General features: G+C 35.1%; 1 protein-coding gene across 4 annotated transcripts in view; it reads left to right on the forward strand.

Moving 5' to 3' along the window:
* tanc2b (tetratricopeptide repeat, ankyrin repeat and coiled-coil containing 2b) overlaps positions 1 to 15,995 on the forward strand; it is a 140,252-nt gene that overhangs the window by 39,221 nt on the left and 85,036 nt on the right. For all 4 annotated transcript variants that reach the window (XM_026223205.1, XM_026223206.1, XM_026223207.1 and 1 more), the window contains exon 2: positions 4,334 to 4,436. In XM_026223205.1, the coding sequence (XP_026078990.1) occupies positions 4,367 to 4,436 (70 nt within the window). In that variant the 5' untranslated portion in view covers positions 4,334 to 4,366. The remainder of the gene's footprint in view (positions 1 to 4,333; positions 4,437 to 15,995) is intronic.

The following is a 15,995-nucleotide window of genomic DNA, read 5'->3' on the forward strand; positions in this document are numbered from 1 at the left end:
CATTTAAATCTTTCTTGAAACGTTGAAGTTTCTAACTACACAAGAGTGATGCAATCTTCTAAATAACTTTTAAAAGGGTTTAATCTTTCTAGCAAGGCTTTGTCAATCTGAAAACTTGACAAACATTCTTTTTGTAGTTACGAAACTGAAGCAATAGTGACAGAGCTCTGCTGTGATTTTACCAGAACATGGTGTTCATTTAGCTCAACTGGCTGCGGGTTCAGTTTCCACACACTGGTGAAATGCATACCTTGGATTCACTGTAAGTTGTTTTGGATTTAAGTATCTGCCAAATGTATAAAACATTACTTATCTGATTAATCAATGTCTTTTTATACTATAGTTCAGTTAGAAATGAGCAACAGCATTTATGGAACCCTAGAGCATAAAGAGCTTGTGTTTTGGTAATAAATTCACCACTTGCCTTCTCCAAATGTGTTTTTAAGAGCGACACAAGGGTCCTAATTGGGCTTGCGTTTAATATGCTTTATTTATGATGCATTACATGACTGTGGCATCTAAAAGCTGTTAATTGTACAAAGCGTCCAAAGCTCTGCTGCAGTGCTTCAGCTGCTCTCCAGATCCACAGAGATCATCATTTGTGTCTCATTAATTGTGTCTTTTGACTTTTTGTAACATCTAATGCAATTAACTGATTACATTATGAGTCTTTATGAACTGAAATGCATTCACAGAATTCACTAATGACTAATTGTCTTTGAAAATGAACCTGTTTAATTGTGTATCCGATGTGTGTGTGTTTGGGTATTTGTCTATAAATCTATTCAACCTTCAATAAACTATTTTTGTTCATTTGGTAGCCTATTTGTCTACAAAAACATAAAAAAAAAAACTCTTTACAAAGTGCTGGAGTGAACAGTATTTTAAGTGCAGACTATTGCATTTATTTTGTAAAGAGCTTGCCTTTTTATAAAAAAAAGCAACTGGAGATGAAGTGCCTCGCTCAAGGGCATGATGCTGGTGTATTTATTTCATTTTCTGTCCTCTTCTGAGGCTTCCTCTGTGCTTTTCATACTTTTTTGGATCTTGATAGTATATTTCACTTGTCAGTCTATGAGACGGTCACTAGCCTCCCGGTTTGCATCCAAAATATCTTGAATTGTGTTCAGAAGACAAACAAAGCTTTTACAGGTTTGGAAAGACATGGGGGTAAGTGATTTATGATAACATTTTCATTTTGGGGTGGAGTATCCCTTTAAGCAGGTAGAAAAGTGGTCCTTCACCGGGCACCCTTTTGAGTTTTCTTATCAATGGATTTTCCCGTCGAGTTTATGAGACCGAGCCATATCATCATGCTATCGGCCCCCTCAGCTTTGCAAATGGAGAGTGAACCTGCAGAATCTCTGAAAGTTTGCAAAGAACCAAACTCAGAGGAGGTTAATTAACATTAGCAGTGATGAATGTGTGTTCATTATCAAACAAAACATTTATTTTAAACAACTTTTATATTGAACATAATTTCAGCGTTTGGTTTTTGAGTGAGACGTGGCTTATACCTGATGATTTTCAAAGCTGCCTTTTCTATCAAAGGTTTTAGAGAGGGTGGCTTAGAATCTATTACACACTTTTTTTTTTTTATTCAAAAAGGCAGGTTTTAGGGCTTACCACATTACTGAGTCGGCTTTTTTCAGGGTTTTAAATGATTTATTGGCTACAGTTGACTCAGGGTCCTCAGCAGTTCTTGTTTTATTGGACCTTAGCGCTGCATATCGATATCATTGACCAAGACATTTTACTCTCTCCCCTTGAAAGGGTGGTGGCAGTCCATGGTATAGCACTTGCATGGTTTAAGTTCTTTCTTTTAAACAGATTTTATTTAGTTTTTTTGTAAATGTCAATTAAGATTATTCACAACCTGCCACTTTGCCTAGTGGGGTTCCACAGGGGTCCATTCTCAGCCCAATTTTGTTTTCTTTGTATACGAGTAATACATAAATACATAAAGTAATACATAAAGTCATTCATTAATAACTCTTAAAATTGACAGCAATGCATATTTTAAGTAAATTTTGAATTCCTAATTTTTTAAAATAAAAAATACATATTACGGTTGCACTTATCTATATATAGTAAATGCAATTATTTGTAGATTCTGAGCATGAAATCTGTGCTATCCTCTTGTTCAATATTCTCAGGCTCTGAAACCAGCTCAAACTGACATGGTAATATTGACACCATTCTCAAAGGGGTCAAATGATGCCTTTTTAAAGATCATTATTTTGTGTATTTGGTGTAACTGAATATGTTGACATGCTTCAATGTTAAAAAAACACATTGTTTTTCAAATACTGTAAATTATTGTTGGTCCTCTATGCCCCGCCTCTCTCAAATGTGTTGTCCCTCCTTCCGACAAGAGCAGTCTGCTCTGATTGGCCAAATGACCCAGTGCATTGTGATTGGCCGATAACCGCAAGCACTGGACAGAAATGTAACAGCCCTTTTACAAGCTCCATCTTTAAAAAATAAATATAAAGACAGTTAATAATGTTTTTGTTTTTTTTAATACCAATAGCATTTGTATTAAAACTATATTCACTGATTGTAAAAAAAAAAAAAAAAAAAAAAAAAAATTAGAATCAAACAAAGAATTTAATCAAATCGAGAGCTTGTGAATCGAAATTGAATTGAATCGGTACATCTAAATCGATTCCCAGCCCTACAAAAATGGAAAACTTTCTTGAGAAGATGAGTTAAATTTATTTATTTATTTATTTATTTATTTATTTATTTATTTATTTATTTATTTATGTGAAGTAAAAAAAATAAAAATAAAAAAAACACTTTTAAACAGTTTAAACTATTTGCCAAGGCAAAATTTCATTATTATTATTTTTTAATAATACTGAAATTAATGAAAGCCATATAGTCAATTTAAAACAGACACCATTCAAACATCTTTTACAGATAATTTCAGCTATTTTGGGTTTTGTAAATGTTATGTTTTTAAGAAATGGTGTGTTGTGTTATTTATTAGTTTGCAACTCTCCATTGAGAGTTAATTAAGTATTGATATTTGTGTTTGGCCTTATTTTGCATCTATTTGCATACTCAATTGAGATTGTTCTTGCATATATTTAACATTTATAGTTGTATGTACACCGCGTGGTGACAGCATTAACTCTTTGTTCAAGAACGCTCAACATTCAGTGTTCATTCAGAGCTCTTTTAGCTCTTGTGGATGTTTCCTCCATGACTGGCTATAAGGAGAAGCAGCACTGACCTATAGCAACCTAAAACAGCAGTCATGCTAATTACAGTATCTACTACAGCTGACATCATTAGATTTATGAGTGAAAATTGTACATGTGTCCACTTTTGGGACCTCTTTTGTTTGCAGTGGTGTAGTTACAGCAACTACCAGCAGGGGCAAACCATGCTAACCAAACCCTGACTGATTGTTTTCATTAGTTGTCTCAGACAGAGAGAGCGAGAGAATTAGACTGTGCTGAAGAGAACAGGAAGAGGCAGTCGCTTAGATTATATGCTAATATTCTCTGTCTATATTCACCCACCCCAACAGAAATCACTCTCGACGAATCCCTGCTAATGGTACTGGGTAATATCAAACCTCGACTTTCTTTCTACTGTACTCGCATGCTATCACAAGCATTACACCTCCAATTCATCTGGTCTAAATAAGCTCTGGATATTTCAGGAGGGATTTTATTGTTTTCTACACACTCTTTTGCCTGTTTCTGAATTTGATTACATGGGGGAAAGCAATAAGCCAGCTTAGTGCATGACACATAATGGCTTTTGGTAAGTCGCATCCTCTCTAAAGCCTTTGTCAAGCCTCTGGTTGTGTGTGGATGCATGAAGTTAAGCGGTGTCTTTTTTTCAATGCATTTTTAGTGCAATTTGTCAACGATTTTCAATGATTGATTATTGTTTATTATTGACTTAATCAGCTTCATTACAGGTACCCAAAGACGTTTGTCGTAGGGGAACACTGAATTATTTTGCTGTTACAGTGAATTTTAATTGTGCCTTTGTTAGAATATAATCATCTAATGACTTTTAACCCTATAAAGTCAAAATTTTAAAGCCTTAGCAACTGAAAAACCTCTTTTACACAATCAACTACAAGCCTTCTGTCATTTGATTGATAGTTTATACTGTAATATTTTAGCGGGTAAAAGACCTTAAAAGCCTGATATATTAAATAGGATTCCCAAGAAAACATATGTCAGGATTAATACTGTATCAGGATAATATGTCACATCCATGACTTATAAAGTATTGAAAATCTGATTTCAAAATCAGTTCCTAATGTTTGCATTGCTAAATGCATCCTATGTCTCCTCCTCTACAGGTGTTCGATTAGCCTCCTCTGCCTGCTGCCACCATGTTTAAAAACAGCTTGAAGATGCTGCTGACAGGGGGCAGAAGCAACAGGAAGAGCCGAAATAGCAGCGGTCAGTCTCAACTTTCATGTTTATCCACTAAGACAGGGGGCAGGGAGGGGGTGGGCTTTGTGCTTTGCTCTCGAGTCATATATGGTTCTTCGGGGGGTGCCTATGGGTCAAGTAGTGTTCGATTCACTTGTGTTCATGTATATTGATTTGCTATTTCATGAAACTATCATAGTTAATGAAGCCTAAGTGTCACCTACAGTCTGTTATGTGAAGTGTACGCTGGCAAAATGGTGAAATGAAAGTACTTTACTATGTTACTATTATTAATAATTATGCAGCATTATGAAAGTCTCTTATGCTCATCAAGCCTGCATTTATTTGATCAAAAATACTGAAAAAAAACGTTAATATTGTAAAATATTATTACAATTTAAAATAATGTTTTTGTTTGTTTTTTAAATATTCTTTAAAATGTCGTATATTTATGTGAATTTTCAGTATTATTACATTATTACGGCATTATTAATATTCAAATTATTAACACATTTGATGCTCTTGCATCTGATGCAAGATGGTGATGGTCATCTGATGGTGATGATCCACTTCAAGTCGAACAAGTCTAATGATTCAATGAACCGTTCATTAAGAACCCTTTACTTCATGAATCAGCCATTTGAACGAATCAAACGAATGAATAAATGACTCGATGACTTAATCATTAAGACATTTACCACCACCTACTGGCAGTTTTAGTTTATTATTTAGAGTATAGTTTCATAAATAATTTAATATTTTCATAGTAATAATAATAAAATTGAGAAAATAATTTATTATAGTTCACCCAACCAAAAATGACAATTCTTTCATCATTTACTCACATGGTCCAAAAGAGTAGGCTATATGTAATACATTTTATCAAACAAAATATTTCTTGCTGAACCTACTTTGTGTAATCTCTTTTTGATGCTTTGCACAACAATGACTTTAAATGATCTTTTGGGAGTAATTTCTCAAAATTTGATGTGCGATTAATTCGATTAATTAATCACCACATCATGTAATTATTTAGATTAAATGTTTTTATTACTTACCAGCCCTAATATATATATGCCAATGCTCTAATAAAAATTACATGCAACACTTAAAATAATCATTAACACTTAACAATAAGGTCCCATTAGTTAATGTATGAACTAACATGAACAATACATTACTGTATTTATTAATCTTTCTTAATGTTAGTTCATGAAAATCGTCGTTCATTGATAGTTCATGTCAATTCAGAGTGCATTAACTAATATTAACAAGCACAACTTTTGATTTTAATAATGCATTAGTAAATGTTGAAATTAGTAGAAGATTAATAAATGCTGTAGTAGTATTTTTCATGCTTAGTTCATGTTAACTAATGAACCTTATTGGAAAGTGTTACCAAAGAATCACAAGCTCCAGTCAGATTTGGCTGACAGCAATGTGGGCGCACATTTATTTTTATTTTTAATTAAAACAAAACCCTGTTCAAAGTGGTGAAAGAAATGGTTAACTGGATTTGCCAGGGTGGCTTCAGATCTTTGAAGGAAAATTACCTTATTTAGAGAGTACCATTTGATATTTTACAGCCTCCTTGAACTCAGAAGTTGTGTGTTTCAGTGGCAACACTATTTGAAATGAATCCATGTAATTATGCGTTTAATTGATGATTTTCTTTCTTCTGCTGAACACAAAGGAATATTTTTTGAAGTTGACACTGACAGTTGACTGTAGCCAGTGACTTCCATAGTATAGTCATTTGTCAGGGTTTTGCACTGCCACCTTGTTTTACGTTTGTTTCTTGTGTCTAGTGTCAGCACACGGCCTTGTTATTTTCTCTGCCATGTACTCATTTAGCCCCTCCTCCTTGTTTCCTCTTTACCACACCCTCTTGTTACCCTAGTTGATCTAATTGTGCTCACCTGTCCCTCATGTATTTTCCTCCCTATTTATAGTGCACCTTACCCTTTTGTGTTTGCTGGTCCGTTGTCATTCTCACCCCCTCTGTCTATGTCTGTGTCTCCCTGTCTGGTTGGTCTTGTGCCCTTGTTTTGTCTAGTCCTTGTGATTCTATGTTCTTGTCTTGCTAAACTTGTTATCTCACTGCATTTGGGTCCTCCTTCCCAGATCCCTGACAGTCATTGGCTACCATCAACTGTTTGGTTCCCAGCATTCTTCAGAATATTTTATTTTGTGTTCAACAGAAGAAGAAAAAACAGGTTTGGAACAAAATTTAGAATTAAAATTTTTGACTGAACTGTCACTTTAATAGATATCATGTCTTTGATCTTTTAACTCCCCTTAAACCGTATGTAAAAGCAAACCAACTGAGGTTCATTAGACTGTTTCTTTCTGTCTTAATGGAAAGTTCATGAGCAAAATAAGCAGCAAAGTGAGCCAGACTTTATACTGATACTAAAATGTCTGTTTACTTGAGACCGAGACATGAATCAGGTGAAAAGAAACCGAAAGACCAGAACAATCCTTTTCTGGTGTCATATTTACTGTGCTGCGTCTCACAGCTCCCTGTGCAATTAGCTGAAAAGCTCAATAGCTTCATCACGCGGCTTCCCAAATACGTTCCTCCCACTGGAGTTGGTTTAGTCAGAAGTGACTTCATTAACCAGTGGTTCCAGAGATCAAACACTCGCTTCAAATGTTACATCGATGTCTGAAGCCTTTTGCCACTGGACTGGAGTAATGGGGAAAGCGTGTGCAATGCAGGACCCTATGGGTTTCACAGGAATCTAGTCATAAATGTTGGGTTTAATGTATAAATCAGAAAGAATGTTGTGGAATTTGACACATTTTGGATGAATGAATCAATAGTGGTGCTGTGCACTTAATCAAAAGTCTGTGAACAAACCTAAAGCCTGCTGATGGACTTTTTTCTCATTTTTGCGGACTAAAATGACTGATTTTGCTGTGGCTTTTCTCAAAATTTTCTAGTGATATTTGTGGCATTTCTTATTGTTTTGTAGTGAAATTATACTACAGACAGCATTCTTCTATTTGTAGGTTTCCAGAATAACATTTGAGGTCACCAGTGCCATTAAATTGTGAGAAGTAAGAGTAAAGCACTCACCCTAATCAAACATGAACATCTCAGAGATGTCTATATGATGTCTGCATTTACATAGGCAAGGTGTATTTTTAGAGTGTTTGCTCATCTTTAATATGTTTCTAAGACCTTTCCGGTCATAAATGTCAAATAGAATGCATGTAAAACTGTTTCGGAGTCGTTTATCAGTGTAAATGGAAGATGTTTCCCAGATCTTTAGTAGACGTCTTACAGATGTAATTGTGCTGTCTGGGTAGTAAAGATGCAGATATGGGACGGGTCTAAGACCAAAATCTGTGTAAAGTCTGTGGCAGTTGCGGAAAATGGCAAGCTCTTGTGAAAATTGCGGAGTATGCATGATTTTACGATAAATTCAGTTATCGCAAAAACCTAGAATGACTGGATATGTCTCTGTTGTTTACAAAAATACATACATAAATAAATAAAAGGAATTGATCAGATTTAATATTTGATTACATTTCATTTGACTATCACAGTTTTTAATAGTAAAATTTTAAATCATTTATCGATATTGCCATGTTAAGATTGTAAAAAAATATTATTATTACTATTTTTACTTAATGAATTGAAATGATCTGACATTTTTATTATAAAATCTAGTTAAATCATTAAACATGGAATTTAGAAAAGTGAAAACAATGCTTTATTTCCGAAAAATTTACATTTCATAGTGCCCTTTTATTGTTAAAATTTTAATAACCTGTTAAGTTTCATGAATTAATTTCATTACATATTAAAATATTAATATCTTGATAAAATTAAGTTTTATGCATTCAGTTGATTACAATTTTTTTGTAGCAAATTTGTATTAAATCATAAAACAATACGGAATAAACAGACAACTCAGAATTTCTGAAAATAAATAATACAACACATTTAAAAAAATCCATATTGTTGTTTAAATTTTAATAAATTATTGTTTCATGTTTAAACTTTATGAATTTGATTAATTTGACATTTTTTTTATTATAAAATTTAATTTAACCATTTAACATGTAATTCAGAAAAATAAAATATTTATAAGCCCTATTATTGTCAAAATGTTAACAAATTGTGTTGATGAACTCAATTGATTACACACCCTTTTAATTATTATTAAAATGCAATTAAACCATTTAAGGGATAGTTCCCCCAAAAATGAAAATGTGATATTTATCTGCTTACCCCCAGATCATCTTAGATGAAGGTGATTTTGTTTCTTCAGTAGAACATAAATTATGATTATAAGCTCCAGCCGTTGCAGTCTCTTAGTCGTACAATCCATGGCAAATGGTAAAATAATCTATGAGAGTAAAAAAAAACATGCACAGACAAATCCACCACCTATCTCTCAAGTGGACCATTGACACTCCTAATTAAGATTGTAGATAGAGTGTCAATGGTCCATTTGAGAGATAGGTGGTGATAATGCACGTATAATTCTGCGATCCGCCATAAAGCAAGAAGAAGAAGATACATCAGGCCCCTTCTGCTGTTCTAGAGTTCTAACAGTTTGGACATTGCGTGAATCAGAGGTAAAATAACAATATAAATACTGTTCAGATACTTGCACAGACCAATCGTTTTGTGTCTTTACACATCAATGTATCATCAGGAGCCGCAGGGTTTAATTTGGATTTGTCCATGCATGTTTATTTTACTCTCATAGATTCTGTTACCATTTACCATGCATCTTACGACTGAGAGACGGCAACGACTGGAACTTATAATCATAATTTGTGTTCTACCTAAGAAACAAAGTCACCTACATCTTAGATGCCCTGGGGGTAAGCAGAATTTTCATTTTGGGGTGAACTATCCCTTTAAAAACTGATTTTGGAACAATTAAAACAGAAAAGACAGAATTTAGGAAAAAAATAATAAAAAGGAACCTTGTTTCCTTTTGGACCAGTTCAGCCTGTGACTCTGTTACTGCTGTGATTTCCATCCAGACGCAGCTGTTACTTCTGTAAAACCAGACAGTCGCTTTGATATGGTACCGATAACCATTTGACCTTGCTATTTTAATGTACTTTAGAATTGTTTGCAGTTTCAAAGTTCTCATTCTCTGTCTATTTCTTTATATACACCTATAGGACATAAATTAATCAGTCGAAGTGCTCCATGGTCTCTCTTTGCCTGTTTAGTGCCCTTGACCCACATAATGATGACATTCAGCTATTAAAATGGCACTTCATTTCAAACTTTCCCACGTATTTCCATCTGCTTTTTCAGTCTCTCTTCCTCTAATTGCCTTTTCCTCTTTGTATTACCTTGCGTTTGCATCTTTATATGTACATGTACTTCAAAATCGTCCAGCCACATGTATGAGGACAGATGTGTGTGTTTTGAAAGTTCAGGAATGGACAAATGCTGTTAATTTCATGTGGACGTAACTTTGTGATAATGTCGGTTAAATTGGATTTCTACTATTCAGCCAGATCAAAAGAGGCTTGGAACCATCAAGGACTTCTGTATTGAGCCTGAGAAGTGATTCAGTCACATTCAGAGAGATGAGATGAAACAGAGGGACATTTCATACATTGAGGAGAAAGGTCTGCGTCTTTTATCTGTTTTGACAGTGTGTGATCAAAGCTGAATTTTCAGCTTCAGTCTTCAGTGTCGCGTGATCCTTCAGAAATCAAATCAATATAATATTATGATTTGCTGCTCAACATTTTGTTTATAATAATAATAATAATAATAATAATTATTATTATTTTTAATATTTAAAAGCAGAAGAGCAGAAGAGAATTCTTTAAAAAATATTTTTTTTAATCTTACTGTTTTAAAAAAGTTTTAAAAGCTATAATACAAGAATAAATTTGCTTTTTAAGAATAAAACAGTCAGTGAATCTGTAGTTCACAAGTAATCTTTTCTCCCAAAAATAAAGATTTTAGATTATAATTTATTCGAAATTATTACGACAGTCAAGGGTAAATAAAGATGTCCAAAATGATAAAGAAAACATTTTAATATTTTAAATTTAAATTATATATTATTTTTGGTTATGTTAAAAAATTTTTGTACCAGAATTATAATAAAATACCTCTAAACAACGTGTATAAAAAATCTCTAAAAAATATTGGGCCTCTGATTTAAACTCTTGGTTTAAAGTGGCTTGCTTGTCTTCTTAAAATCTTCAAGACGCCCTCAGCTATGATTGGCAAACATCTTTAGAAATGAAATTTACATATGGAAACCTCTGATATGTTTTTTTCCTTTTACAGCTGCCAAGATGAACTAATTGTGAAAGTGATAGATACAAAGTTTAGATCCACTCCCTTTTTGAACAGTTTGCTGTGATTGAAGCCAATCACAGTCACAAATGCATTGATTTCGCAATTGCAACTCAATTTCGGCACTAACAAATTCAGTGTAAATAAGAGAGTAATTGAACAGTGTTGTCAGTTTCATTGGTTATATGGGAGTTTCTGTGACATTATAAAGGGAACCGTCTTCGTCTTTTCCCTCTTCATCATTTGTAACCCCAGCATTCCCTCTACAATGACCGTTACCTTTCAATGTATACACACTCTCCATAAAGCCCCTATTTTACAAATAATAATGCAGTCAGGTGATGGTGTGATGCAATGAGTGGTTTCCACATTTAAACATTTAATATTAATATTTCCTATCACTTTGTTTATCACTCTTGAATTGACCTGTACACTAAATAATCTAACCCTCATACTTGCATAACAGTAGCAGTCTATTTGTTTAGTGGTCCAAGCTGAAGTCAGTATGAATATTAATGACAATATGGGACAAATATAATGTCATTTAGTGGCGGCAGGTGTTGCACGCTGCTGGTACATGTACAGTCAGATGAAATGCACGTACAGTTGAGGGAAACATGTGTTCGGTAGTTAAAGACGCACATCCTTGGAATCAGTGTGCTCCGTAATTAAAGAGGCAGGGTGGCATTTCTGTTATTTGGTTTGTGACATCCTTTACAGGAAACTTGGTCATGTGTCGCACCAGAACCGTTTTCGGAACCAAAACTTATTATATCCGGTTCTTTAAAAACATATGAATAAGAACCGGTTCTCGGGTCCCAAACCAAAGCCTCACTCTGCTCTTTTATGGCCAAGAAGTCTGTCCTTGAACTCTCTGATTGCCCTGTGATGGCTGAGGAGGCGCTCCCTGAATCCCTTGCCGGGGTCACTCTGGAAGTTTCCTAACTGTAATTCCCAGTTCAACTGCCTGTCACCTGCCACAGCTCCAGGATTCCTTCCCACTCTCCCTACTGGATATGCCCTGTGTCTCAGTGTTCATACTGTCCATCCTAAATAGTATGTGAGATTAGAATAAGTGTGTCCACAATCCATTGCATTTTGGTGAAGGATTCAGTCCAGAACTACAAACACGAATAAAACTACAAATGTGTCAGATGCACACGATCAACTGTTTGGTAGAGAGGTTTACAAAAAGGGGTTTGAGTTACTAATAATCAACATTTAACATTTATTTACTGTTATCCATGTTATATTTGATCTGCAACAGCAATGTGAACTTTGAAGACGCAATTGTGTGATGTGATCGTATGTCCCAAAGCTTGCCTACTTTTCTACTACACACTAAAAAGTGTGTACTTTTTCTTCCTCAAAAGAGTACATACTTTAAGGGTGTAGTATAAGTAGGCACATTGAGACTCCGGAGGCGTTTCTCAATGTCAAGGATACTTCCTTGGTAGGACTGATCCTTCCAAGTCACTTCCTTCAGAGGCTACGTGAGACTCCTCTTTAGCATACGGAGAACACGTAAACGGAACACGCTAGCAAGTGCACGTAATTGCGTCATTACGTCAGTGAAAAAGTCCGTTTGAATAACACTTTGAATGGTATCATTAAATTACTTTGGACAACTTAACTAGTTATTTATAAAATAAATGCCGATGACGCAACCAATTGTTAAATGACAGGTCTGGTTCAGTTAACCATTTGTATTTGTATAATTTACAATATCAATACGGTAGTAATTTGTACTGGCATTTAAACGTCAAACTTTACTTATATTTACTACAGTTATAACAAATGTTTGGTGACGCAAATAAAAACCGTTAACGCTCCAACTACGTTAATGTTCGACATTTTTTTTATTTTTGAACTAACGTTAGATAGCAAAGCTGCTCGCATAGGATTGTGGGTGATTTGAGAGCGCGAAGAGCGCGAAGGATACACATATGCATCCTTTCCTGTGTATGGGATATTCTTCGAATGAAGGACTCAGTCCTTGGTTGAAATACCCAGGATCCTCGACATTGGAACAGTCCTTCGACGGATGTCGATGACGTAGCATCCTCGAAATACGGGCTTCCGAGGATCCTTCCTTGACATTGAGAAACACCTCGGGTCTGTTTTGCACAAGGTCGTGCCTCAGCACACTTCATTTCCCAGAATCCCTCCTGCCTCACACCTGTCCACACTCCACGATCACCACACCTGTCTATGATTACCCTAATCAGAACCTCTCTTCAAAAGCCAACACCAAACACACACTCTTTGGTCTCGTATAGGCCTAGGACAAAAAGGACTTACCAGACTACTCACCCTGGACACTTTCCTACTTTCAATCTGTCTGTGGTTCCAGTCTTCACACTGCTTGTGTGCTACGCTAACCAGTATCTGCAAAAACAAAAGAACTCTTACTATTTCATCTCAAGACTTTCACTGAACGTCATGTTTTTCTGAACGTCCTTTCAATAAAGATGTATTTGTTGATGTTACCACTGTGTCATCCTCTTCTGTTATTGTGACAGTTTGTGAATATTGATTTTTATTTGAATAATTATTGTAATGATTGTTTGGCTAGCTAGCTTACTGTTCTTTCTCATTTTTGTGTTTTGTGCATTTCTGTTATAAAAGCTCTTTATTGGGAGAAAAATCAATGCAGTATATTGCAATATTCTTTCATCACAATACTGAATCGATTTTTGACAGAGTTTGCTAGAATTTAAAAAGTGTTTGAAGTTTTTGTGCAACTTAGTAGCAAGTATACTAGATAATCATGAAATAATGACTTAATGTTAATAGTTACTTAACACTTTTTTGGGGGGAGGCAGAAAGTCTGAGCACAGATTACAGTATATACACACTTTTTGCTATTTTCTATGTTTTTCTTCTTCCCTTAGAAACCACCCTGGCATCATTTCATGTGCTAATCTGTTGTTGTTGTTTAATCTGTTTCAGTTTTACCAACTTGATTGCATTCTGTCAGTCAGGCATCTCTTCCTGTCTAAAAGGCGGTTCTTGGCAAGAATAAGCTGCAGTGTGGATCAGACCTGATGCTGTTTAATTAAATGTCTGGCTGAAAGAGAATGCCTGCTTGATTGAAGGTTGGGTATAACTCATGACATCTCAAAGCAACGCCATATTAACTTCTTCTGTGATGAAACATATTGCAACACTTGGTACATCCAACCCTTCACAGGAAGCAAAATAGACATTGTATCATGGGATTCCGGGCCGTTCCCACTTCTGCGCCTTAGTGAGATTCTTAAAGGAATAGTTCACCCAAAAATTTAATTAGCTGAAAATGTACTCACGCTCTGGCCATCCAAGGTGTAGATGAGTTTGGTTCTTTATTGGAACAGATTTGGAGAAATGTTGCATTACATCCTCTGCAGTGAATGGGTGCCATCAGAATGAGAGTCCAAACATCTAATAAAAACATCACAATAATCCACAAATAATCAAGTCCAGTCCATCAGTTAATGTCTAGTAAAGCATTATTATAGATTTTGGCCAGAAGCAACAGTTTAAAGTTAAAATGCCTTGGACTTTTTTTGTTTTCTTCTTCAGTTTTTGGCTTCACAAGACATTATTTGATGGACTGGAGTGGTGTAGATTATTGTAATGTTTTTATTAGCTGTTTGGACTCTCATTCTGACGGCACCCATTCACTGCAATTGTTCCTTTAACAATGTCTTTCACTGCTTGCTTCTCAGGATGCAGTCATGTGGTTCTGAACTGCTCAGATTTTTCCCAGCTTGCATCTTATAAATGTATCGTATTGTATCATGCTTACAGTAACTGATCGATTCGATGATCTATGTACAGTATTAAATTTCCTCTTTCTGTAAGCTTGGCTCTGAGATACTGTAGTACAGTACTGGACATTTGTCATCTGCCTGCTTGGACGCATTACTGGCGGTTTCTGCCGAGGATTGACATATCTTGCTGGTGTTAGCAGTGTAGCTGTGCTGTGCGCCTGCTGATCGCTCAGTCCGGTCTCTGACGCACACACTCACAGAAATCTGCGTCACCATAAGGATCCCACAGAGTAACGCTTTCTCATAGACATACACACTCTAATATGACCAGCAAGCCCAAATTATTGCACTCATAAAAGCAGAATAGCTCAGTTTTTCATGTCCAGTCCTTGTTCTTTCTAAATGTTAACTTATTAATATATATTTAAAAAATTTATACTTCCTTCTAATCATTAGCCTGTTTATATACAGTAAATATTAGTTTGCATCCTTTCTTTATGTGTGTGTGTGTGTGTGTGGTGCCCAATGAGACTAAACACAGTGTGTGTGTATGTATTTTTGTATATACATTTTTTTTTTCAAAAAATCCTAAAAAAAAGGTTTCCTGTCTTCACATAAGAATTGTTAAGAGTAACAATATAATCAACTGTATTAAAATATAATTTATGTATATAATATAATATATCAATGTGCATGTACATATTAATTATGAATATATTAAAAACAGAAAACAGTCATTTTAAATTTTAATTATATTTCACAATAATATTGTTTTACTTAAGTTAAATTTACTTTACTTTTTCCATTAAACCTAAAACACAACACAATGCAATGCAAAGTGTAATTCATATGGCTATTTACTTGTAGTTTTATGTTGTTTCCATTCATTGCCTCTCAGTATGGTGTGTATCTCTGTTCATAAGTGTGAAGGTAATTGTGTAAGTTATGACAGACAGTGCTGTCACACTGAGGACAGGAGACACACACGCACACACACACACGCACACAAACACACACAAGCTTTAACCTTCACAGGAAGACATCGATGCAAAGACTACTAGCGGTAACCCATAGGAAATTACAATGGTATAGACAGCAATAGCAGCTAAAACTCTCTGACCTCCAGCCATTTAAATGGCTGTCAGTGTAAACTGCATGTAAAGAGGAATGTTGCTGTGATGAATTTAATCTGATGCCCATATTTCTGTCCTAACTGAGGCCAGCACAGCCTCTCCAGACCTTCGGTGCTGTATATTCAGGGCGTCTGGAGCACAGGGAGCTAATGAGCCTCTGAATCTGGCCCAGTCCTGCTACTGTGGTGCTAATCTTTTCTAAGTGGTTGTCAGGGAATTGCTTTATTGTTGCTAAGGTGTTCTGTGTTGTCATCAACGTGTTTCTGTGCTGTTGCTACGTAGGTTGTTCTGATTGGTTGTCAGCAATTTTTGTTTTGTTGCTAGGGTGTTGCTAGCAGCATGATTATAGTTAACTAAAATGATTAAAACTATGCCAAAAAAACTAAAACATTTTAATTAT

Source organism: Carassius auratus, chromosome 37 (genome assembly GCF_003368295.1).
Source record: "Carassius auratus strain Wakin chromosome 37, ASM336829v1, whole genome shotgun sequence".
Classification (NCBI taxonomy): Eukaryota; Metazoa; Chordata; class Actinopteri; order Cypriniformes; family Cyprinidae; genus Carassius; species Carassius auratus.